The sequence below is a fragment of the Pisolithus orientalis genome (genome assembly GCF_024613125.1).
Source record: "Pisolithus orientalis strain OTSU chromosome Unknown F5J12scaffold_14, whole genome shotgun sequence".
In the NCBI taxonomy this organism is placed as follows: Eukaryota; Fungi; Basidiomycota; class Agaricomycetes; order Boletales; family Pisolithaceae; genus Pisolithus; species Pisolithus orientalis.
Genome location: NW_026260795.1, coordinates 657,206 through 681,672, shown reverse-complemented (window position 1 = coordinate 681,672; position 24,467 = coordinate 657,206). Strand labels below are relative to the sequence as shown.

The following is a 24,467-nucleotide window of genomic DNA, read 5'->3' as shown; positions in this document are numbered from 1 at the left end:
GCCAGCAGCAACTTCAGGGGAGTTACCTGTTTCTTCTCCTTGTAAGTTGTGATACTGACACATCACCACTGACACTGCATGAACTGGGCTGGGTAGGGTGAGTGGCAAGCATCCCTCTGCATCATATGATGTCTCCAGGCTAGGTGCCATCATCTCAGCAGTTATCACATTTGGGTCCAGTGGGTAAACACCAGTTTTCTGGAATGCAGCTTGAATCGTCTCTTTGGTAAGTGTTTTCCAATGTGTGCCAGCATAAATAGAGATAAAGTTCTCCTTTGATACAGCCTGTCATGTAGATGTTTTGAATGTATTGCACTCCTGCAACCAGGCATGTTTGAGTGGTCCAAAGATGACAATGTCAAGCTCCTGGTATGCATGTGTGCCATGTGCTGGGTAGCAAAGTATGTGGATGTTGTGGTTTCTTGCATATTCCAATAATGCTTTTGTGTAGTGTGAGTTATGCCCATCTACAAGCAACAAATGAGAACATCCATCTGCCTTTGCATGTGTTTTATTGTCAAAGTCCTGGATCCACAGATGGCCAATTTCACCATCTGTCCAGCCTTTTGGCAAGTGTGCAATGCTTCAAATGGTGAGCCATTGATCCCTTGAAGCATATTCAATCACTCACAAAGCATTCAGATCATTATTTTGATGCCAATTGGTTGAGAAACCTTGTCCCTTGTAGATGATGGTAGGTGCAATACTACTTCCATCTGCACAGATTGCCACCATCACAGTAATGTTTTCTCTATTCCCATCATGCTGCTGGTGCTGAATCTTTTGATTAGCAGCCCCAAAGACACACTCTTTCACCCCTGTTCCAGGTTGAAACCCTGTCTTGTCTGCAGCCCAGATACAGCCTGGCTTGATCCCATGTTTGGTGATTGTGTCCTGCAGTAACCTGAACCATGCCTCATTTGTGTTCTTGTTCACCACATGTCCATGTTTAGCCTCAAGTGGGCTGCTCCAGTACCTTCCCAGCTGGTCATTGTGCCTAGATAGAAAGTGATTAGTCCAGCTTGTCCCAACCCCTGCTTCTTGGAAAGCATCTCCCAAGTGAGCCTGCAGGATACTGTCAACATGATATTTCAGTGTCCTACGATTGAATGGGAAGCCTCTTGCTGCAAGCTTGAGGCAGTATTTGACAACTAACTCCTCCTCCTCCAAGGTAAGCCACCCTTGACTCTCCAGACCAGCTTCCTGATGCCCCCTTCCTCCCTTTGCCCAGCACCTCACAGTTTCCACAGCCACAGTTACATCTCTACACTGTTGCTGCCACTTTGCTTGAACATCTGCACAGACAGGCCAGAGACCCCTCCACTCATCTTCTGGCTTTGCAAGCTCATTTGTGTATAGTGCCACTGCTTCTCTCAAAGCTTCCTCTTGGGCTCTTGACTTTTCTCATTTCTTGCTCAAGATGGACTTTGCACACCCAGCCATTTTGCTGGTGGGGAGACTGCCTTTTTCTGTGTCCTGGATCTACAGTCTGACCTTCCCATACTTATGAGCCATACCATAACTGGCATATCTCTTTGTGTAGTGTTGCATAGATATAGATATTGCAGTCATAAACACCCTTCTCCGGCATCATCATGGCAAGTCAATGTAAAGTCCATTGTCTACAAGGTACTAGGTAGATCTTTACTGGACCTACTTCTACATCCCATGATGTGTGAGGAGTCGAAAATGTGTGTTACTGCAAAATAGGACACAGGAAAGTCCTAAGTAAGCATTTATTTGCACTGTAGCTATGTCATCTACATGATATATGGTTCAGTATTTCATTCAAAACCTAGGTAGAACCATAGCCAAGTTGCTTGTGAATTGTTGAGATGTGTTATGTTGATGAATCAAACAAAAGCATCACTGTATCAAATCCCAGTGGTGTCTCAAATCTAGGTTGATGACTGTACTTTATGACACTGAGCAGAATCATATGAAGAATCTCTGTTGGCATGTCCAAGTGTATATTCATACCTGAAGGACTATTAGTAATTGCATGAGAAGAGGTAAAATGCTGCCTCACCATTCATGCCTAAGAGTGGGTTTATCACATTGTCCAGGTTCTTTCCATTGAGAAGATCCTCGAGTTCCTTCTCCAAAGCAGCCTTGACCTCACTCTCTTTCATTGTGGGAACACCAGCACCTCACTTGTGAAGCTTCTTGCCCATCTCAACAAGTGTAGTTAAAATCCCAAGTGACAGCAAGTCACAAACTCCAGTCATTGAAAGCGATGTTTTGACCTTTTCCATTGCACCAGACAGCTTCACATTCATGAACTGACTTTTGATTTCATTCACTATTCCCTCTGGTGTGTGAAGGTTTCCTGACTGGCATGAGATATTAGTTTTGAACTCAAATCAAGAGGGAATATTTGCCTGACCTTGAACAAGCTACAGTATCCCTGCTCAGACTCCTTGTGCTCCTTCATTCCTCCAACATCACAAGTTTGACAAAAGTGGTTACAATTCAAACCACCCTGGCTACACTCCTCTGCCTGCATAGGATTGTCCCCTGCATAAAATAATCCATGTGGAATCAACATCACTTCTTCATTGTCTCAACAGTCCCAAGTGATTATACCCAACTCAGTGGCATTCCTGAAACAGAGATGTAATGAGATGGTGAGAGTTTGTAGAGCATGAACAGGACTTACAGTATTGATTGCTTCATTCCATGCATCAACTCCATAGGAGAAGCATGTGGAGATGATGTGACAAACCATACACAGAACTCTTGATCCAAAATTTCACATGGAAGGTTTGCATTTGACATGTATATCACATAATGCGTGTTCCACTGTTTGGAGATATTGCCAGAGACATCATCCATAAAGATAATCAATGGGATGGCATAGACCATCCAACCACCTGATTTTTTATGCCACAGGTTGGGTTCCAGCAATACATACTTCTTTGATGACTTGGTCAACCCACATGTGAGTTGAGAATGACAGAAGGCGACATCCTCATATGATCTTCTGAATGCTGAGGTTGGTATGATCTCCATTTCATCACTGACAATAAAACCAACCTGTGATCAAACATGCCAGCATTTTTATCAATGACCACAGCACACCTCAATGCATCATAAAACTTACTTCAGTTCATTCAGCAGTGCATCCAAGAGTGAAGAGCTCTTTTGTGTCTGCCAGCTTTCCACCAGAACCTGAGGCAACACTTGGTGATGCAAGGAAGAAGTGCTCAGGTATAAAATATGCTCCAGATGAATCTTGTAGTAGCTAGTCAACATAATAAATGTTCCTGTTGACATGGACTGAGGGGGGAGATGGTCATTCATGTAGCATCTTCTCCCCATGGAAAACCTGTGACATTCTGCTGCCACTGTCCTCCAGGAAGTCTTGCATCGCAAATCATGTGAGGGGATTTGCATAGTCCTAAGCCCAGATGTACATTTGTGTCACTTTTATAAATGGACCAAGTCAGCCATTGGTCACTCACCTTCACAATGGCCTTTGCAACATCGTTGATATAGAAGACATTACCAAATGGTGAAACAACCTTCTTGGTCAAGTCACCCACAATTTTCTTGACTTGCTCATGGCACTGTTTCAGTGCATACAAAGACAGTACATCATGGGCACTGAGTTCCTTTGCCCAGTTGAGGATGGCTTTCTTTTGTGGGTCAGAAAAGGGAAGCCTTGGAGAATTGAATAGTATCATGGTGAGAAAATGCTGTACATAGAAATTATGTTCAGCATCAAGCTATCAACCATAATAAAGTTGAACATACAGCTTTCATTAGCCAAGGATAAGTTGGGCTGTCAGTGCATACCTTGGTTTTCACAGAGTTAGAGTGGATGAGTTTGTCACCTTCATCATCTAGAACATGAGATTAAACAGGCATAAGAAATTTTCAGCTACAAGCAAATAGACTACTTACCTGGAAGCTCAATACCAAAGTCAGACTCCATGTCTTCATTGAGAAGAATGTCATTGCATGGGAATTGATTGAGTGCAGTGGCTGGGTCAGAAAATAGTGGTTCACCAGAGGTGAGTGCATCTTGCAGCTCTTGAAATAAATTGCAGGTCCCATCTATGTTTTGATAGCAGCTGTTGGATATCACATTCCATAGCTCATTCAATGGGACAAGTGGAATGTCATCTGGCCCTGGCTTGGGGTTCAAAGGGGGAAATTTAGATGGTCCAGAAGTGGGATCTTCTTCAGCATCAAAGCCTCCCATGCATTGTGATCTGTCAAAACTATCAGCATCCATGTCACACAGTTCAGGGCTTGTGTGCAAGGTGCTATGGAAATCAAATCAAGGAGTGTGATGAGGGGCATGGAAACCTGAAAGCAACATCCAACTGCTTGTTTTGTACTTGACATGGCATTGGTGGAGGAGGGAGCCAGCATGGCTGTCAATGTGTTTCAAGTCAATGGTACAATAAAGGCCATTTGCAGCTGGGCAGACCAAGCAGTATACACTTGAGGTACCTCTTTCTGGCACATACCAAAAGACTGCCTGTAAGTTAGTGACAGAAGACAAGGAGTATGGCTCATTTCAATGCACTTACTTTTGCCATCAACAAGGTGTGCTATCTTGGACTTCCTGGGCATCCTTCACATATATAACAGAGACAAATGTACTTTTTGGTGGGCAACAGCACCAGTGCACACTGTGCAAGATTTGCAGCCCAGTGCAGGACTTTGGCTTGGTGTGATGACTTGCCAGTGTATTGTTCACATGCACAATCAGTATCATGTGACTGGCAAACTTCTGATTCTTGACAAGTCTTCAAAGCTTCACCACTCACCGCTCATGCCAAAATGACCATGCTGCTCACTGTGAACACAGTGGTTTATCCTGATGTTGAATATGCCAACACTGAAACTGCATTCCTGCAGCTGCTAATTGTTATGGTCTGCTTTACTGGACCTGTACCTTGACATCTCATTCATACAGACATTGTGCATGTTTCTCCCCCATTTCGATTCATTCTGTGGCACTGATGAACATATATTATTAGCCTATCAAAATCTCTGCATCTATTTCCAAGGAATACAAGGGGATTACCTTGCCAGTCATTCACACAAAGGCATGGAGTGCTCACCAATCTGAGTGATCAACTCATTCTGTCACCATGAGTTTTGCCACCATGAGTTTTTCCCCATCTTCACTGCTCACTACTGACTAATAAATGGCAGTCTTTACACATCATGCCAGGCAGCATCGATCAAGAAGATTCTGCTGGGGATTTCCCAATCCCATTCTTACCTCTGGCCCCTATGTTTGACCCCATGGATACCTGTCACTGGGCCACACTGTCAAAAGACATCAAATGGTGGCTTGTGAATGATGTACAGATGACATCCATTCCCCAGTGGGCTTGTGGTCATGATGCCTTCTGGCTTGCATACATTGCTGCTCATCCAACATTTCCCAATGGAAGTTGGTCTGTGTGGGATCCAAGGATCCCCATGGAGGGACAGTTCATTGAAGAATGGCTCAATGATGATGGGATTAATGGTAGCACTGATGGGATGTCCAGCAATGAAACAACTGAGCACACACTATTGTTCAACATCTGGGAATCCTTCAGTAGACACATTGCACTTTTCTATCCCTTCATCTTGATTCCTGTCAGTTGAGCTTCCTGCAATGTATGCCATCTTGTTCTGTTATTCCTTTACACTCCATCTGTATATACAGTAGCAACTGTTAACATTCTGCTGCATTGTATGACTTGTATGCAATATGCTATTGAATGACTTCTCAGAATTTGTCACACCCAGTCCCATCTTAGCATCTCATGACACAGTAAACATGCCCATAACTATATGTTTGGGCAGGATATGAGAGATGTATTCCTGGATGCTGTTAGGCCTGGGTCTGTAAACTCTTTGTCAGGGTCAATCATGCTGGGCCAACCTCCAGTCACATATCAGGGGTGGGAACTCTGGGGTTAACTTGATTCACAATAGGGATTTTGTCAATGTACATTGTGTCTAGCAGACTACATGAAGGCACATGGGAGATTGTGCACATCTCATGGACAGTGGCATGCACTGCTTGTATATTGATGTTACTGGACTCAGTGATGGTTCTGCAATCTCTTATGAGCTCCTGTGGTGAGAATATGCATTTGAGTGTGTTACTGTGTATGATGATTTTTGTGCCAGGTCAGCAGACCTTGAAGGCTCCATGCTGGTATGTTGTGCAGACTCTGTTTGCAAGCTTGTTGAACAGTATCTGTATTTGACATTGAAGCAACTTAGAGCTATTGCTGGTTGTCACAATTTGGTTCTGCATAGTAACTTGCTTTGAGTGATGTGTGTTGATGCACTACACAATCATCATTGTATGGTTTCCTGTCCTTTGCTGGTGTACATGTTCCACTGGAGAGGGCATGTTTGTGGCTCTTTGTCATTATGTGCCCCACCCATCCTCCACATTATAAATGACTGCTCATATGCCACCCTCTCCCACCCCATAATCCATTAATTGATGCCTTCAAACTATGATGCTGCATCTGTAACATTAAACAAACAAAAATAAAACACCTGATTGTGTGACTTTTGCAGTACTGCTCCTGTGCAACTTTTTATACTACCCCTGCATAATTTTTAACACAGCCACTTTGCACCACTTTGCACTAGCTAGGAGGGCAGATAAAATAGATAAATGTAGGCAGGACATGAACACAGTTTGTCAGCACCCTCCCTAGTCATCCTGCCCAATCCATGAGGCTGTGATGCCCCACAGGGCCCACTTGAACACTCAACCCCCTCCCCCACCCCTCCCACCTGGTGGTGGCAAATTCATGTGACCACACTCTGCACCACAAGTCATCACTGGCCTAGTGAATTTGGGCCCATTTCTTGGCAAAATACCCATTATTACATGGGATATGTACAGTAGCATTGAAACGAGTCCTGAGGAATGGGCAAGGAGTGCATGTGGCCCTGACTTGCCTGCTCCCCCATGCACATGCCCTACTTAGTCAGTAGCTGTGGACACAGCCACCTGTAAATTTTCTGCACATTACTGCAAAAGTCATGCAATCAGCTGTTTTATTTTTGTTTGTTTAATAGGGGAGCTCAGAGTTGTCACTTTTTGTGCTTGCATTCACTTTTGCTTTTACTGTTCATCATGTGACCCTACTTAGCACAAGTAAATAATTTTTAATACTGGTTAGGAAATTTGATGGGTTAGGGTTATCACTGCATGCCCTCAGACACTTGCCTGCTCCTCCCTTGATGGCCAAGAAGCCCAAAGTGACCTTGCCACCCATCACATGGGATGCCAATGACCACACACTTGTTTGGCAACTAATATTGGAGATCACAAAGCCTCAAAATCTAAAGGTTTTGTGTGGTAAGTCCAAGCACAAGGTAAGTGACCCACTAGCCATAGCCTACTGCATTGCTAACACAGAATTGTATGTAGAACACTTCAGGCAAGATGAAAGCCAGCATTTTTTGGCACATTGGCTCTGTCCTGCTGCCTGAGCTGTACAGCATGGATGCTGCAGCCACCAGGGATCAGATTAAACACAAATATGAAGGGTATGTCAAGTTTAGGTTACTAGATGAGACTAATCTCTCTTGTAGGCTTGTGAAACTGTACAAGCAGCATGCAAAGAGGCTTGCTATCACTGGGGAGGGCATTGGCACTGATGCCAAGGATGGTATGGATGCAGAGACCTGTACATACTTCATTGAGGCTACTGGGCTAAACAAGGGCACTCCTACAGAAGCAAGAAACATCTGGGGTAAGTACTTTCACATGTGCCCTTGTCAAGCTAAATCATTATCATTCTAGATGATATTATCTCCCAGTTCCCTTTCTTCCCTGATCTCCATTGCATCTGGGCTATGAAACCTAACAAAAATCCCATTGCAGTCACTACAGGTGTTGGGCCCTCCAGAAAGAGGGCACTGATCATGCAACCCCTTGCAGCTAATGATGAGACAGCTGAGTGTGATGATGATCTTGGGTTGACTGACTCTCAGTGCCAGGAGATCCAGACTTTGCAGGATGCACTGGATGTGGCCCAATGATCTGCTGTCCAGAAGGAGAACCTTGCACCCCCCTCTTCTCAGTCACAGCCTACCCCTGTTACCCCTCTGCATGCCATGCCATGGCCATGGTCAATATCATAGGAGAGTGTTCTCAAGGCCAAGGAATGCATTCAGAAGGTGATGAAGAAGTGTACCATTGAGGATACTCTGATGGACATTCACAAGTAAGCTTTACCCTTTGCTTTGGTTGTATTTCTCATGTACATTCCAGGTCAAATACTGATGCTATCAATGCTCATATTCAAGAGGAGCTGATCATCAAAAAGTGCCAGCTGCTTTTGGAGGAGTTCAGAGCAGGTGTGTGGGATTTGGAGGAGTATCAAGAGGAGTTGAGGAAGTTGGAGAGTGGTGAACATCCTGGAAAGTGAGCTTGACAGTACTCTCCTGACTGGAACTTAGATTTCTGACCTTTGTCACTCTTTATCACTTACAGTAGTCACTCCTAACTGGAATTTGGATTTCTGACCTTTGCCACTCTTTGTCATCTACAGTAGTCATTCCTTTGCTTGCATACTTAATTGATCTCTTTGGGTTAATGTGGTTTACATATTCTGAAAGGCAAATAATTCCTCCACTAGCTTTTTGCATTTGGCCTCACCCTCAGGGTTAACCCTCTCTGGAAACTCCTCATGTGGTCCTCTGTCCTCCTCCTCCTCTTCCCTTCCATGTTGTGAGGCAAAATATGCACCATGTCTTCCACCCTCCACTTCAATCACCAGATTGTGCAAGATAATGCAAACAGAGATCCATTGGCAGGCAGCAATGCGTTGTGAATTAGAGTTGATATTCACCCAAAGACCATGAAGGCATTTAAATCAACCTTTCAATGCACCCATACAATGTTCAGAGCAAACCCAAATATCGGCAACAGCATAGTCAAATGCAGCATTCTCTGGAAGTAATGCTGCTGGCTTTTTGTGGACAGGAATGGTCTGTGGAGAGATACCATAGGCTGAGTCAGCCCATGCAAACTCCTCTCCATGAAAAAACCAATCTGGGTATTTGGCTGCTCCTGCATGCTCAAATGCCCAAGCATCATGAGCTGATCCTGCCATGCCATGTGAATAATCCACAATACAAAGGTTTGAAGGGAGGTTTCCAATCTATGATATGGTTAGGCCTATCTCACATAAGAAAATGTCTCTTACCTGGACATTGAGTCCATAGTTTGACTTATGAGTAAAGTAAGACTTGCCATTCAGAGCTGGCTTGGCATATGGAGGGACAATGGTACCATCATACATCACCCATCCTTCATGCCATGTGCCCTTGAACCCAATATGCTCATCAACCCAACACTTCTCCTGCTCCTTTTCAGCAGCAGTGGGGAGGCATACAAAGGCATCATGGTTGGCATTGATGGCATGAAAGCACTGCTGTGTACACAGTTCCACTGCACCTTTAGAGCAACCAGCAAAGCATGCAATGTCCTCTAGTGATGCACCATTGCCATATTGACCCATTTGACATAATGTCACCCCCAACTGGACCTCAACAGCCTCCTGAGCATTACCAGAATTATTGGAGAAGACTGGATGATCCTCAATGAGTGATAAAATGACCTGGAACACTTCAGGAGAGACATGTAGCATGTTGACAAAGCAGTGGTGATCAGATGGGGATTGTGCATACTCCCAGGCAAGATGCAGGCTACCAGACTTGTGCACAGGAGAGTGGCCTTGCAGATATCAAGTCTGCTAAATAGCCAAAATGCAGCTAACATCAAGATTGAGCTCTTGTGCTAGGCCTTCAAGGGTCTCTGGAGGGTGGGATACAGCATGGAGGACCATAAGCAAGATATATGCAGCAAGGTATTGGTCATGAAGTGCTGTGCAAGCCATAGATTGCAGTATCAGAGTGCAGCAAGATCTCTGATCTACTACGATAAAATGTATTATGTAATACTAGTATTATGTTGTTAACATTTCTGCTAAGTCTTTTCTGTGCTGATCACATGACCAACAGTGAAAGCAAAAGCAAGTGCGAATAGCAACAATGCTGAGCTCCCCTAATGTTACAGATGCAGCATCATATCAAACAGATAAGACATCTACCACCCAACATAAAACCTACAGAGACAAGTAGTCATGTGTTGCCTTCATAAACAGCATCACCTCATAAAACAAACAGTCGCATAAACTTCCCTTCCACCCCACTTAAACATTTCCCTAGTGTAGCATCTGCATTTTAATAATAATGTGAACCACATGCAGAAGTGCCCTGCATCCAGGAGCAACCAGAGGGCTATTGTATATACTTATGTATACACTGGATATATAGTTGGCATCCACCCTATGGTACAGCTGCCAGTATAAGCTCCACATACAAAAATTTGTAAACTGTATGTTCCATGACAAACATGGTGCTGGTACCAGCCTTTTGCCGACATTGTACATGTGGAATGACACCCGCATCTGCAAGACGGTTGAATTACAGCACGTACTTCAGACAGTTTTTGAATTGTTTGAGAGCTCGGCACGCACTGTTACTGATGCTAAGCGCTCTAACGGTGCTCTTAGAGCACTAAGCAATTTGCCGATGCGGATGCCTCGCGAACAGTCTCCAAGATAGGCCTTGGTTCCAGGCATCACTCGATAAAATCTTAATTTATTGCTTGTATATATCATAGGCACCCGGTTGCTGAGAAGACGTTATTCCAAAAATCTTTTCCGTCAATCATCCCCGAGGCAAAATCGGCAATTGGACGTGTACTGACGAGGCGAAGTTGCGAGAACAAATCATATGTATCCGGTACATCAAAACTTAAGGTCTAGCTCGACCTGTGACATAACGAGGTCACTTGATGTCTACAAATGTTGTAACTCAAGGGAAGAACTCACCTTGGCGATTAATTCTTCAATTTTGTCGATAAGGAGTACGCCGAAGTCACGCATGCCTCCGGGTACCGCTACAGAACAGTGACGGCAGTCGCCCTGTCGGACTGTCTGTATAGCCTTCTCGATATTTCGGTGGACAGTCTCCACGCAGGGCTTGTCCTGCATGTTCAGAAACGTGGAGTCCATGAACGCTTCCAATCATTGGGCAGCTGTAAGCGTACCGCTCACCACTAACACGCCACTCACGCTGCCGACGCTGCTGCTAGCACGTCACACTATCACATCTCCTATCGCGCTCTCGTCTGGGCATGCGGATCCCTCTTGCTGTGTTGCGTTGTTTGGACACTGGGGGTATATATATACTGGTGCTGTCTGCGTCGTGGAGGGATCATATCTCTTTCTTCCCTTTCTCTCTCTCTGTCCATCATCTACGCTTGATTACTCAAATCCACACGCCTGTCCACGTTCTGTCGTTGTTGTGATCTGTTTGAGTGTGCTCACCCCTCCGTGGTGAGTTCCAGCAGCTTCGGCTCCAGGAAACAAAGGACGCGTAGGAGGAGGGATCTTGCGAGTCTGACATGCTATAATGCCACAAGTCAGTTGCGTCAGATCCGCCCGAATGATGAGCGGATGAACACAAGCCCAGGCGACGGTGGGAAACCTCGACGTCTCATCTCCATCCACAAGCCCCCTGCCTTTATAGCAATACGAGACTGTGCGTTTGGCCATCTTTGTTGGTATCGCCCGCGTGACTGAGATCATGCTATCATACCTCCCGCATCTTTGAGTTTCCGTTTCCGAAGCTGTACGCACAAAAACGTAGAGGAACATCCCAGTGCAGTTGGAGTTTACGGAACCAGTAATGCGGTTCATCGATTTCTATGAATCAAATTCTGCGGCCATCCAACCATAAAAGACAACGAGGCATTGGAAGATTCCGCCGCAGAACGTCAAGGATAGAGCAAAATGCACGCTTCGTGATTATATCTGGTCCAAATCGACCGAGGTGAAATTAACACGTTGGAATCAACCACCACGGCCACCAAACAGAGAATATGACTCGTCTGTTTTCCTCCAGCATCTCGGTTTTGTCACAGGCAGGTCGGAGTCAAGATGGTTTATCGATGGACGAGGATCTACCGTTGAGCTCCAGAGGGTACAGGTAAGAAAGTTCGAGCAATCCGACGAATGTAAACCGGTAAGTGCCGCCCTGCCGTTGACACATACGCTATCAGAGCTTAGGAAGTAAATTCTTCCATTGCAAATAATTACGCCATGCGCTCGCGCAGACAAAAGAAGGTAATAGAACAGCAACATCTCTGACCCTGATGAGACGAGAAAAGATGAACTCACCGGACGGACAATCATGATATAGAAGACATGTGTGCAGGAACGAACAAAACCAAGTCCTGCAAGTGACGGGACACATGGACAGCATACTACTCGTGTGTCAGTTGAAAATGTCACTGAACACCCAACGCGCCAAGACGAGTCCACATTAGACATTTTTTATGTGGCGCAGCAATATTGAAAACCACTCGGTGGGGTACCCGTTCGCCACGTGGGCCATGGTCGTCACAAGTTTCCGAGCCTCCTTAAAGGTGTTTCCGCTCGTGCGTATATTCGAGTCGGAATGATGGTGGGGAAAACGCATCAGTGGAAGCAAGAGAAATGTGCACCCCCCCTGCAAGGGGGTTGAATATTTACCAGCTTACCCACGCGTTTTCCAGCAGAGTGCTCCCATCCGCCATCTCGTATATGGAGCTTCAACGACTAGGGGGCGATTGGGATACCCCGTTTCAATCGGCTTAACGAAGGATATGAGAAAAAATGATCACTCTTCGACATTTCCTGAAGTCCTACGGAATCGGACGTCTCGACTATCACTGACAGTATATCTTGAAATCTGACTGTCAACGCGCGCGCAGTCCGTCGGGCCTGCTACAGATAGTACAGAAGCCAGGTTGCCCAAGACGCTGTTAACCTTGTTGGATGCCTCACGAACCGTCATCAGCGCCGCCTAATCCTCGTGAAGAGATGTACCTTCCAAGTACTACTTAATCTCGTATTATGAGGTGCAGGTCATAATCAGTCCCACAGGCTGGCTTCCGAGAGCAGGGAGGCATCTGGTGGGATCAGGAAGAGTGGAAGTACGCCAAGTCTTGGTGGTAAACTGCAGTGAGTCATTTTGGCCGTGAGAGCTTGCCCTCTGTACTTAGGGTCAACAATGAGGAAGGGTACTGACTACGCAGAACTCAGATCTTGACCCCCACATCGTCCAACCGGCCGACCCCCTCAATTTGGATGACCTTCAAGACCTCATGTTTCATCGCATCTCGCTGTCGCCGCAGTCCCAGGTTTGGTTATTCGGCGTCTTGTCTCCTCAGATTGATGCCATCTAGTCCCTCGCGGGGGAACTTATCCCTGTTCTTTGAGCTACCCTACGCCAGCAACCCCAGCGAGCATGGTTCATGCATAGGCACAAGTGATGCATGACGATTTGGCGACGTTCAGCTTACCCTAAAACAAGGTGGTGGGAATGAAGTTGTCAATGCTGGCGATGATGGGCTTTTTTAAGCCCTCTAGGAAGAAGGATGCGCAGTGTTTTGTGCACTGAGCGACTTTTTTCATTACCCTTGTCACCTTTTCGTGATTGTCATTTTGTTGCGTCGGCCTGTCCTGGGGCTTCGGGTCTTCCTTCTCTTTTTTTCCGCCGCAAGAATCGTGCATCATGATATTTTAACGACCACGTTCCAAATCACTACCAATCTGCTGTTTGATCCGAGATTCTATCATAGGCATCGCACTGTATCTGTGTAAGCGTTCGCTTACCTTACCACTTACCGCTTGCCACTCACGCACCGTACGCACCGTTCACGGCTATCGCTTCACGTCGTCACATCTCCTATTCCCTCGATCGTGCCCTCGTCTGGGCATGCGGATCCCTCCTGCTGTGTTGTACTGTTTGGACCCTGGGGGTATATATACTGGTGCTGCATGTATGCGCAGGTCGTCTCTTCTTTTTCTCTCTTTCTTCTCACTTGCTCTGTTGAGCATCTTGTATCAGCATATACGCTTGATTGTCTAATCCCCACACGCCTGTCCACGTTCTATCGTCGTCGTGAGCCGTTCTGAGTGTACTCACCCCGCAGCGGTGAGTTCCAATCTGTAGCTTTGACATAATGCCTACTCGCTAGAGTTGCAATCACCACTTCTTAATTTACACATCCTGATGCAATGTCTGCTAGAGTGCTCGAAACTTCCGCGACTACGGTGCGCGAATCTTGATATCAATCATAGTCTCATCTCGAGTTAATCCTCACTCCAGTGCGAGGATAGTTGATTCATTCGATGTCACCAACAGGAAGGCTGGAAAAGCTATGCTACGCCTCTGCGACGTGCACTGTACATATCTCGAGGCACGTCGAGGTAGGGGTGGAAACAAGGCTGTTGGTTACTTTGTACCCCGACACAGCAGGCAAAGGCCCGGTGGTATCCCTTCTACACCAAGCCCAAAACTCACCACCGGCGAAAAATTGTAGTGATGAACAAGTCAGTTGTGCGTCCGTTCCTGGCGCGAAACTTTGGACGAGACGACAGCATTATCAAATGTAGATTTCCACACGAGACTGACAAAAAAGTCTTCTTATTTCGAGTCCGTTCCAAGTCCAGTGTGAACATTGCTCAAATTGATTCTTGCAAATTCACAGGTAGACTGGCAAAACTATCCTACATTTCTCAGTTCTACAACATACATCGTGAAGCGCGTCAAGGTACAAGGCGGAAACAGTTACTTTGTGCCCCGATCACTATATAATCAGGCAAATTTGCAAAAACGGGTGGAGTATATCCCGGACGTCAAAACTTCAGGTCTAGCTCGACCTGCAATATAACCAGGTCACTAGATGTCTTCAAGTGTTACAGGGAGGGAAACTCACCTTGGCGATTAACTCTTCGGCTTTGTTAGTAAAGAGACTTGCGAATTCTCGCAAGCCTGCCGGCGCCGTGGAAGAACAACTACTGCAGTTGCGTTGTCGAACTGTCTGTATAGCCTTGTCGACATTTTGTCGGATAGTTTCCGCGCAGGGCTTGTCCCGCATATCCAGAAAAGTGGAGTCCATGAACATTTCCCACCACTGCGCAACTTGGTATCCGTGAAACTTAGGGTACCTTCCGGACATTGGCTGGGTGCAACAATTGTAACCATCGGGGTTCATGGCGATCATCCATGGCGCAGCAGACCACTGAGGGTATTCGACTGTGATCCAAGACAGGTCATTCTTCAGCACCAGTACAGCGGCAGCGCATTTGCGGTGATATGTTAGCAGCGCAAGGAGTTCAGTGGAAGTAATCAATTCAATCTCCTCGAACCACACTGGAACCAGAGGTTCCCGAAGGGTGTATCTGGCGGCGAGTACAGATTCATCCTGCAGGCGAGCGCGGCACGCGACAGCGAAGCAACGCAGCGAGTTCTCCTCCAATATCTTCGGGTTGAACAGAGATTTGCATACCGTCTGCTCGATTGCGTCGAGGGAATACTTTTTGGCCGCCTCGAGCACGTTTACGACGTCTCTGAAATCCTCAAGGACAGGATCCTCTGCCAGAGTGCAGGGATAGCAGAAGCGGAGTAGTGGGTCCAGCGTCTTGCTGTCTTCTGAGACAGGGATGACAGGTAGTCCGTCCTTCATCTCCACATCTGTACACATCTCCTCTGACGGTTGAGGGAGATCAAAGAGGGTCTCGAAGAACGGTGATGCGAGAGAGAGGAACAACTTGAATACGCGAAAGTCAACGTCGTCAGATGAACGTAAAATCACATCTGCCCTCGCATGGTCGAAGGGCGAAGGTGCGCAGGAAGGCTCGGAAGAGGCAGACATATATGATGCTAGCAGCTAGATTGGTTCGTCGGGTCAGGGACATACGGACAGACAGTCTTTAAGACATTTACAGACCTGACGTGTAGTGGGGAATGTCTGGGTTTGGACGGTGCTCTCGTCGACGGACGGCCTTTTGTAGGTCAGTTAGGCTGCACGCTGTACTGCGCGAGGTCGACGCAGATTGGTGATAGCACAGTCATCCCCTTCTCCCAATCGTTTCGGCCTCCCTCTTACAATGTTGCAAAACACGCTTCGGCACGCAGTCAAACGTTTTTACTTCCCAAGGCTATGTCGATAGATGGCATCAGAATCAATAAGCATTCAGATGAGAAAGATATGGAAACAACTGAATATTATGACGTACAGGACCCTGCACCTTGCCTACATGATGGAATCGAGATTTCAAAAGGATGTCTTTACCATCAATGAACAGGGACGGCCGTGGGTCATAGGGTTCGTTATCGACTTCCATCTCACCTTGTTTTGTAAAATAGTTGCAATCCTTCGTATCCATACGCTGGAATAGGGAGCCTATCGATAAACAAGGTGATGAACGTTGTACTAGATTACGACCATTTGGATCGCGACCTGGACTGTCTTCAGACATCTTGCATACCCTTTACCTGCGGCATTCCTCAGTGATTGGACAAGCACCGCACATATGTTACGTACCTTATTGGCTGTGATGGATTCGAGAATGTAGTGTCATGCTAAGGGCGGATAACCAGGGCATAAGAGATAAAATGTCATGCGCTCCAACAATAGTGCAGTCAAATTGTCGTCACAAGAAGTATCATCAAACCTGTGAGCAGGGAATGGCGATAACACTATTGCTCACGAGTTGTTTTGAAGGCAGGTGAGGGTCCCTGGGCTGACGCTCAACGCGAGTTTTGGGCAGCTAAGTCAGTAGACAAGTCCTCCAGCTTCGCCCGTGGTCGAATCTACTCCCCAAGATACGGCATGTACGTCGAGAAATATCCCAGTGGCAGATTTATTGCAAGCAAGCAGACTTACAGATAGGACAACATCACTTTCGATACCCTACACACGACCGCCATGTCACGAACCTATTAACAAAGTAGACATTGTCACTTTCAGAATCTCAACTCCAGTTCAACCTGCGATACGAGAAAGTTACCTGACGCCATCAAGTATCGAAAGTGGGCAGATCTCACCTGTGAGATTGACTCTTCAACTTCGTTGATAAAGAGGGTCCCAAATTCTCGCATGCCTCCAGAAACTGCAGGAGAACAGTAACCACAATTGCGTTGCCGAGCCGTCTGTATTGCCTTTTCGACGTTTTGTCAAATGGTTTCCGCACAAAGCTTGTCGCGCAAATCCACGAAAGTGGAGTCCATGAAGGTTTCCCACCACTGAACACTCACATGCTCATTTAGCGTGGATCTTCCCGACGTCGATTTAGTACATCCACAGTGGCTACCACCAGAAGTCAATCCAACCATCCATGGGGCAGCATTCCATTGGCGATATTCGGCTGTGATCCAAGAGTAGTCCGCATTCAACGTCTGAATAGCGTCGCCGCATTTTTTATGATACGTCAACAACGAAAGCAGCTCGCTGGCGGTAATCAATTCGATCTCTTCGAACCACATCGGAACCGAAGGCTCCCGCAGGGAGTGTTTAGCGGCAAGAGCGCACTCGTTTTGCATGCGAGCGCGGCATGCGATCGAGAAGCAGCGCAACGAGTTTGCCTCCAATATCTTCGGGTTAAACAGAGATTTGCATACTGTATTCTCGATTGCATCGAGGGAATACTTCTTGGCCGCCTCGAGTACGTTCACGATGTCTCTGAAATCCTCGATGGCAGGATCCTCTGACAGAGTGCAGGGGTAACAAAAGTGGAGGAGTCCATCCAGGGTCTTTCTGTCTTCTGAGACAGGGATGATGGGTAATCCGTCCTTGAACTCCGCATCCGTGCTCATCTCCTCTGACGGCTGGGGAAGATCAAAGAGGGTCTCAGAGAATGGCGATGCGAGAGAGAGGAACAGCTTGAATACGCGGAAGTCAACGTCGTCAGATGACCGTAAAATGACGTCCGCCTTCACATGGTCAAAGGGGTGCGGCGCGCAGGAAGGTTCAATAGAAGCGGACATGCTGGATGGTAGCGGCTAGAGTATTTCGTCGTGTCAGAGATGTATGGGTGGATGGAAGTATATACAGACCTGAAATGTACGGAAGCTCTGCGTTTCAACTGTACTTCTGTCGATGCCCAGCCTTTTGTAGGCCAGTTAGGCTGCCTGCGTGTACTAAATGAGGTCAATGTAGATTGGCAATAAGTCACAGGCATCCCCTTCCCCCAATCCCCTTCCCCCAATCTTTTCGGCTGTCCTTGTATCACGTTCCACAACGTGCTTCAACACGCAGTCAGACAATTTGACCTCCCAAGGCTTATCGATAGAGAGAACCAGAGTCAACGACGATTCACATGACGAAGATACGCAGATAAGTATATACTATGACGTACCTTGATGTGCCGGACGTTGCACCTTGCATACATCATGGAATGGGATTTGAAAAGGATGTCTTTGCCTCCGCTGAACAAGGATCTCCGTGGGTCACAGGGTTTGTGATCGACTTCCATTGCGTCTTGTTTGTAAAATCGTTACCACCCTTTGTGTCATCAAGGTTGGAATGCAGGGTTTATCAATAAACGAGGTGATGAAAGAAGACTCAACGCTACACTGGGAAAGGGGGAAATCTAGTTGTTCCGGTGGCGGCCTGGGCTGTCCTCAGATAGCTTGCAAACCTTACACCTGTTAACGCAGGTACTCGTCAGTGATTGGATGAGTATTGCACGCATGATTGGTACATTATGGGCTGCGATATCAATGTCGTACCATGCCGAGGGTGGATGACTAGGGGAGGAAGGATGAAATGTCATGCTCCCAACCGTAATGTGGTCAAATTATCGCAGCGCTGAAGACTACGCGACCTGCGAGTAAGGACGATATACCGTTGCCCTGTGCCCCTGTGTTGTTTCTGCAAAGGTTAGGCAAGAGCCTCGACTCTCGACTGGATGGCTTCTTCTCAGTGCGGGTTTGGCCCAGCGAATCCAAGTGACGTGATAAGCTTTATAGGTTGGCTTGTAATAGTGACCTAATCTTCAAGACACGTCCATATCGAGACTAACCTGGCGGTATATCCATCCCACACGGACACTTATAACAAACACGGGGTCACATTCAACGCCTTACGCGTCCCCCCACCTTTTCAACTAGAAGGAAGTTATCATTGCCCTTTCGAAACCGCGGCTCGGGCTCAACCTGATGTGTGATAAAGTCGTCCAACTTCTACGGGCGTCGCCAACGGAGACGGAACTCATCTTTGAAACCGATTCTTCCACTTTCGTTATGAAGAGTGTCCCGATTTCTCGTATACCTCCAGGCGAAGAACAATGAACGCAATTGCGCTGTCGAACTGTCTGTATTGCTTTCTTCACATTTCTTCGGATAGTCTCGGCGCAGGGCTTGTCCCTCAAGCCCAGAAAGGTGGCGTCCATGAAGGCTTCCCACAACGGGACAGCTGCATTTCCATTAAGTGTTGGGTGCCTTCTGGACGTTGCCCGCTGGCCACCAGCAATACGGTTCATCGATCTCTACAAACAGAATTTTGGGATCGTCCAATCAAGGAATACAAGCAAGTGTTGGAAGACTTCGCGGCGCAACGTCAAGGCTGTCGCCGATTGCACACTCCCCAATTAAATCTAACACAAATCCATCGAGATGAAATTAAAGCGTCAAACGTGGCAAGGGACCCACCACAGCCACCAAGCCGGCACCCCTTTTTGCCTCTAGCATACCGGCTTTGTGACAACTTTTTCATTCGAGGCGGGACGGAGCCGTTTATCGATGGACGAAGATCCAGGGTCGAGCTCGAGAGGGTAAAGGTCAGAAATTTCAAGCAATCCAACGAACGTAGACCTGTAAATGCTGCTCTGCCGATGACACACTGTAAGGGCTCACGGAGTAAATTCTGCCGTTGCAGATAATTACGCCATGCGCGTGTGGTGAAAAAATGGAGCAACACATCAACATGCGGATGAGACGAGAAAGGACGGACTCACCAGAACGATGATCACAACATGGAAGACACACGCGAAAGAATGAACACCATCAGAATCTGCGAGAGAAACAGAGATGAACAGTACACTATTGCTGTCGCGTAGGTCGGGAGTGTATTACATAGCATTGAATATTCAATGCGCTGGGATAAGTCACACACTGCACTTTAGATGTGGGTCAGCAGTGCTTCGTCTTCAATGAAGGCCACTGAAAGAATCTGCTCGGCCTGATAGGAGGAAGAGGCTCGATCGCCAGCAAGGGAAGTTGGCACCTGCCGCAGGGGAGTCGAAAACTTGCCAGTAATGATCCACTCCAGACGCCACATTCTTTAACATTTACTGAGGTCAAGTTAGCCATGTCTGTTCTCGCGCTTCCCTTGCGACCCCGAACCGCCAAGTATCTTCGCAACGCAGACTACCGCGTCACGTTCCCTCCGCCCCCGGCGTCCGCGAACGCAGGAATGATCAAGTATGATAGAGACTCGCAGACATTCTACCCTACTCCCTAAAATCAATTCCACCCAGGTGAAACACAAACATTTTACAAAGGATTTTTTCTTGCTTGTTCGAATTTCCTATCCCTGCTCGACCAGCCACTGTAGCGATGTGGCTGAGGTGCAAGCTCAAGGGATGCGTACGTGGTGACTCGCGTTCTCAATATCCCCCGTGCGTTGCGAGCCTGTCCAACGCGATAGGAAAGAAGTCGTTGATGCTGTCCACAGCCACCGGGCCTGTTCAAGCCCTCCAGGAAGCAGCACATGCAGTACCTTACGCGCTGAGCGACTCCCTTTCCAAGGAGACTAGTATGTCAATCTTGACATCAACCTAACAGGTCCGCACGTGAGACTAAAAAATGTACATTATCCCATCCCTGCCCAGTTTAGTGCCAACGGGGCAGACTCGTTTGCATTTACAAGCAGACGGGAAAAACTACCCTACATGCCATGCGACACTAAGGTAATGGCGAGAAGCGTCGAGCACTAGGCTACTCTGGAGTCTGGATTACTTTGGAGCCCGATCACTGATCAGGTGCTTGTAAAAACAAATCGAATGTATCAAAACTTCAGGTCTGGCTTGACCTGCGACATAACGAGGTTACTTGATGGTTTCCAAGCATCGCACCTTGTGAAAAGAACCTACCTTGGCGATTAACTCTTCGACTTTCCTAGTAACAGAGCGGCATATTCTTGCAAGCCAGAACAACTACGACAGTCGCGTTGTCGAGGTGTCTGTACATTCTTTTTGCTCTGTTATCGGATAGCCTCCGCGCAGTGCTTGTCCTGTAGTTCCAGAAAGGTGGATTCCATGAAAACCTCCCACCATTGCGAAACTGCCTCTCCATGAAATACATGGTGCGCTCCCAACGTTGTCCGAGCGCAAACGCAATTCGAACAACCGACACTGGTAGAAGACTTGCCGATCATCCTCGGGGCAACGCTCCACTGAACGTATTCAGATGTGGCCTAAGAGAAGCCGTCCTTTAAACCTGAACAGCATTCGCGCAATTGCAACGGTATGTCAAAGTGCAAAGAGTTCGGTAGCAGTAATCAACTCGATCTCTCCGAACCACATCGGAATCATAGGCTCTTGAAGCTTGAAGAGTGTGTTTGGCAGCAAGAACACACTCTTCCCGTATGCGAACGCGGTACGCAATTGCGAAGCAACGAGGTGAATTTGTCTCTAATAATTTCGGGCTGAACAAAGATCTGTGCGCTGTCCTCTCGATTACGTTGAGGGAATACTTTTTCTCCACCCCGAGTACGCTCTCAAGGGCAGGATCCTCGAGGGTAGTAGAAGCGGAGGAGTGGATCCAGGGTCTTGTTGTCCTCCGAGACAGGGATGACGGGTAGTACGTCCTTCATCACCACAACCATGCTCATCTCCTCTGACGTCTGGGGGAGATCAGAGAACGGCGATGCGAGAGAGGAAGCTTGAATATGCAAAAGTCAACGTTGTCAGATGACCGTAAAATCACGATCCGCCTTCGGACGGTCGAAGGGCGGCGGCGCGCAAGAAGGTTCAGTAGAGACGGGCATTTATGATGCTAGCCGCCAGAGTGTTTCGTCGTGTCAGAGACATAGGTATGCTGAAGCTCTGTTTCAACTGTGAGACGTCCGGCCTTTTATAGGCCAGTTCTGCTCCCGCGAGAAGCTTCTAAAGAAGACTAATATAGTATGCAAATCTTGATGTCAAAGCGTAGGCCCACATGTGCATAGGTGAGGCTCCAGGTAAAGTTACTTTCATCTTTCTCGCGAATGTAGCACGAACACGGTTACTGTAATTCATCCAATTTCATTGATGACCAGTCTGGCAAAAGCCGTCCTACACCTCTGGAACACGTACTTACATAGCGCAGAACACGTCATACAACACTTGAAGGTAACGGTGAGAACACTGCTACTGTTTACTTTGTGTCCCGATCACTGATCAGGCATTTGCAAAAAAAAGAACGGAGGTTGCCTTGGGTGTCAGAACTTCAGGTCCAACTCGACCTGCGACAAAACGAAGTTGGTCGATGTCTCCAAGCATTGCATCTCAGGGAAAGAACCCACCGTGGCGATTAGCTCTTCAACTTTGTTGCTAAAGAAAGTCGCGAAAGCTAACATGGCTCCCGGTACCACAGGAGAACAGTAACCGCAACCGCGTTGCCGAACGGTCTGTATGGCCTTTTCGGCGTGTTGTCGGATGGTTTCCGCGCACGGCTTGTCGCGCAAATCCAAAAAAGCGGAGTCCATGAAGACCTCCCACCACTGAGCACTCGTAAATCCACTTAACATGACTCTTTGCGACGTTGACCGAGCGCATCCACAGTAGCTGCCACTGGAATTCAGGGCGACCATCCATGGAGCGGCATTCCAATTAGGGTATTCGGCTGCGATCCAAGAGTATTCGTCCTTCAATTCCTGAATGGCCTCGCCGCATTTTTTATGATACGCCAACAATGAAAGCAGCTCGCTGGAGGTAATCAACTCGATCTCCTCGAACCACATCGGAACCAAGGGCTCTCGAAGGGTGTATTTGGCAGCAAGAACACATTCATCCTGCATGCGAGCGCGGCACGCAATCGCGAAGCAACGCAGTGAGTTCGCCTCCAATATCTTGGGGTTGAACAGAGATTTGCATACTGTCCTCTCGATTGCGTCGAGGGAATACTTTTTTGCCGCCTCCAGTACGTTTATGACGTCTCTAAAATCCTCGATGGCAGGATCCTCTGACAAAGTGCAGGGGTAGCAGAAGCGGAGGAGTGGATCCAGCGCCTTGCTGTCTTCTGAGACAGGGACGATGGGTAGTCCATCCTTGAACTCCACATCCGTGATCATCTCCTCTGATGGCTGGGGAAGATCAAATAGGGTCTCGAAGAACGGCGATGCCAGAGTGAGGAATAGCTTGAATATGCGGAATTCAACGTCGTCAGAAGACCGTAAAATAACGTCCGCCTTCACATGGTCGAAGGGCGACGCTGCGTATGACGGTTCGGAAGAGGCAGACATGCTGGATGATAGATACTAGAGCATCTCGTCGTGTCAGGGACGCATGGACAGATAGGAACATATACAGACCTGCAATGTAGTGGGCAAGCTCTGCGTTTCAACTATGCTTCCGTCGATACCTGGCCTTTTGTAGGCCAGTTAGGCTGCACGTGCGTATTCCCCGAGGTCAATGTAGATTGGCGATAAGTCACCAGGCATCCCCTTCTCCAATGCTTTCGGCCGCCTGCGTACAATATTACAATGCGTGGGTCGAGATTCAATCGGAATGTCCACTGCCCAGCGAGTACGTCAGCGGCAGAAATCAGAGTCAAAGACCATTTCCGTCGTGAAGATACGAAGATAACTGAGCACCAGGGCTCCGGACAGCGCACCATGTTTTCATCGTGGAGTTGAATTTCACAAAGAGGGGATCGCATGGTTCGTTATCGACCTCAATTATTCCCTGTTTTGTAATACCTCTGCAGCCATTTGTGTCCGCAACGCTGGGATGTAGAATTTATCAATAAACGAGGTGATGGAAGAAGCCCCGATGCTGTACTGGGAAAGGGGAAATTCGGATATTCGGCAAATGCAGATATCCTGCATACCCTCCACCTGCCAATGTGAGCATTTGTCAACGATTGGATGGATATTGCACATGTGTTTCGTACCTTGCTGGTCTTTGTACGTCTGATGATCTGGGGATGTCAAACTACATCGAGGCTGGGTAATCATGGCAGAGGGGATGAAACATGATGGTCCCAAATAACAGCGCAGTCAAATTGTTGTCGGAGAAAGCCTATGCAACCTACGAGCAAGGAAAGATGAAGAACTATCGCCCCGTTTTTTGGTGGAAGCCTCCACCGGCTGACACTCGACGCAGGTTTCGGGCAAGGATTGCAACAGACGGGATGAGCCTTCCAGGCCTGCTTGTGATTGAACATAGTCTCCCCTGAGTCGAAGGAAGACAATTGTTCCTTCCCGACCAGATTGGACACCACTCTCCAAATTACGCCATCCATCTCGAGAGTACTCTGGTGAAATGCGGATTCGCGTTCAACGCTTTACACATCCCCAGACCAACCTGACATTTAACAAATTAAAATCAGCCAACTTCTACAAACGTCAAGGACCCACCCTCGAGATTAACTCT

General features: G+C 47.3%; 7 protein-coding genes across 7 annotated transcripts; 2 read left to right on the top strand and 5 right to left on the bottom strand.

Moving 5' to 3' along the window:
- Positions 1–1,991: 1,991 nt before the first annotated feature.
- On the bottom strand, positions 1,992–4,374 carry F5J12DRAFT_939383 (uncharacterized protein; the record flags this gene model as incomplete). Its single annotated transcript, XM_051749665.1, has 11 exons — positions 3,907–4,374; positions 3,799–3,845; positions 3,465–3,698; positions 3,104–3,279; positions 3,037–3,081; positions 2,915–2,925; positions 2,660–2,873; positions 2,587–2,603; positions 2,387–2,517; positions 2,288–2,333; positions 1,992–2,125 (listed from the first exon to the last, which is right to left on the bottom strand). The coding sequence occupies exons 1-11, from the start codon at positions 4,238–4,240 to the stop codon at positions 1,992–1,994; spliced, it is 1,389 nt and encodes a 462-aa protein (XP_051600020.1). The 5' UTR covers positions 4,241–4,374.
- Positions 4,375–4,748: 374 nt separating this feature from the next.
- On the top strand, positions 4,749–5,746 carry F5J12DRAFT_832058 (uncharacterized protein). The gene is made up of 3 exons (XM_051745764.1): positions 4,749–4,905; positions 4,995–5,086; positions 5,196–5,746. The coding sequence occupies exons 1-3, from the start codon at positions 4,795–4,797 to the stop codon at positions 5,614–5,616; spliced, it is 624 nt and encodes a 207-aa protein (XP_051600019.1). The 5' UTR covers positions 4,749–4,794; the 3' UTR covers positions 5,617–5,746.
- Positions 5,747–7,224: 1,478 nt separating this feature from the next.
- F5J12DRAFT_720752 (uncharacterized protein) lies at positions 7,225–8,417 on the top strand (the record flags this gene model as incomplete). Its single annotated transcript, XM_051741257.1, has 5 exons — positions 7,225–7,359; positions 7,415–7,533; positions 7,579–7,673; positions 7,790–7,964; positions 8,219–8,417. 5 exons carry the CDS (start codon positions 7,225–7,227, stop codon positions 8,415–8,417), a joined length of 723 nt encoding a protein of 240 aa, XP_051600018.1.
- A 2,388-nt stretch (positions 8,418–10,805) lies between these two features.
- F5J12DRAFT_892833 (uncharacterized protein) lies at positions 10,806–11,072 on the bottom strand (the record flags this gene model as incomplete). The annotated part of the gene is made up of 2 exons (XM_051747603.1): positions 10,806–10,829; positions 10,890–11,072. 2 exons carry the CDS (start codon positions 11,070–11,072, stop codon positions 10,806–10,808), a joined length of 207 nt encoding a protein of 68 aa, XP_051600017.1.
- A 3,651-nt stretch (positions 11,073–14,723) lies between these two features.
- F5J12DRAFT_102321 (uncharacterized protein) lies at positions 14,724–15,924 on the bottom strand. The gene is made up of 3 exons (XM_051737968.1): positions 15,839–15,924; positions 14,825–15,778; positions 14,724–14,768 (listed from the first exon to the last, which is right to left on the bottom strand). Exons 2-3 carry the CDS (start codon positions 15,761–15,763, stop codon positions 14,745–14,747), a joined length of 963 nt encoding a protein of 320 aa, XP_051600016.1. The 5' UTR covers positions 15,764–15,778; positions 15,839–15,924; the 3' UTR covers positions 14,724–14,744.
- A 933-nt stretch (positions 15,925–16,857) lies between these two features.
- F5J12DRAFT_927500 (uncharacterized protein) lies at positions 16,858–17,877 on the bottom strand (the record flags this gene model as incomplete). Its single annotated transcript, XM_051749412.1, has 3 exons — positions 16,858–16,881; positions 16,939–17,052; positions 17,149–17,877. 3 exons carry the CDS (start codon positions 17,875–17,877, stop codon positions 16,858–16,860), a joined length of 867 nt encoding a protein of 288 aa, XP_051600015.1.
- Positions 17,878–22,003: 4,126 nt separating this feature from the next.
- Positions 22,004–23,689, bottom strand: F5J12DRAFT_102219 (uncharacterized protein). The gene is made up of 3 exons (XM_051737967.1): positions 23,405–23,689; positions 22,397–23,350; positions 22,004–22,336 (listed from the first exon to the last, which is right to left on the bottom strand). Exons 2-3 carry the CDS (start codon positions 23,333–23,335, stop codon positions 22,313–22,315), a joined length of 963 nt encoding a protein of 320 aa, XP_051600014.1. The 5' UTR covers positions 23,336–23,350; positions 23,405–23,689; the 3' UTR covers positions 22,004–22,312.
- Positions 23,690–24,467: the final 778 nt, after the last annotated feature.

Bases quoted from the DNA above. Each gene is read 5' to 3' on its own strand.
- F5J12DRAFT_102219 (XM_051737967.1), bottom strand. From the start codon at position 23,335: ATGTCTGCCTCTTCCGAACCGTCATACGCAGCGTCGCCCTTCGACCAT. The intron at 22,337-22,396 runs GTGGGTTCTTTC...GTTTTGTCGCAG, and splicing joins TTGAAGAGCTAATCGCCACG to GTCGAGTTGGACCTGAAGTT.
- F5J12DRAFT_832058 (XM_051745764.1), top strand. From the start codon at position 4,795: ATGACCATGCTGCTCACTGTGAACACAGTGGTTTATCCTGATGTTGAA. The intron at 4,906-4,994 runs GTACCTTGACAT...ATATATTATTAG, and splicing joins TGGTCTGCTTTACTGGACCT to CCTATCAAAATCTCTGCATC. The intron at 5,087-5,195 runs GTGATCAACTCA...CATGCCAGGCAG, and splicing joins TGGAGTGCTCACCAATCTGA to CATCGATCAAGAAGATTCTG.
- F5J12DRAFT_102321 (XM_051737968.1), bottom strand. From the start codon at position 15,763: ATGTCTGCCTCTTCCGAGCCTTCCTGCGCACCTTCGCCCTTCGACCAT. The intron at 14,769-14,824 runs GTGAGTTTCCCT...GTTATATTGCAG, and splicing joins CCGAAGAGTTAATCGCCAAG to GTCGAGCTAGACCTGAAGTT.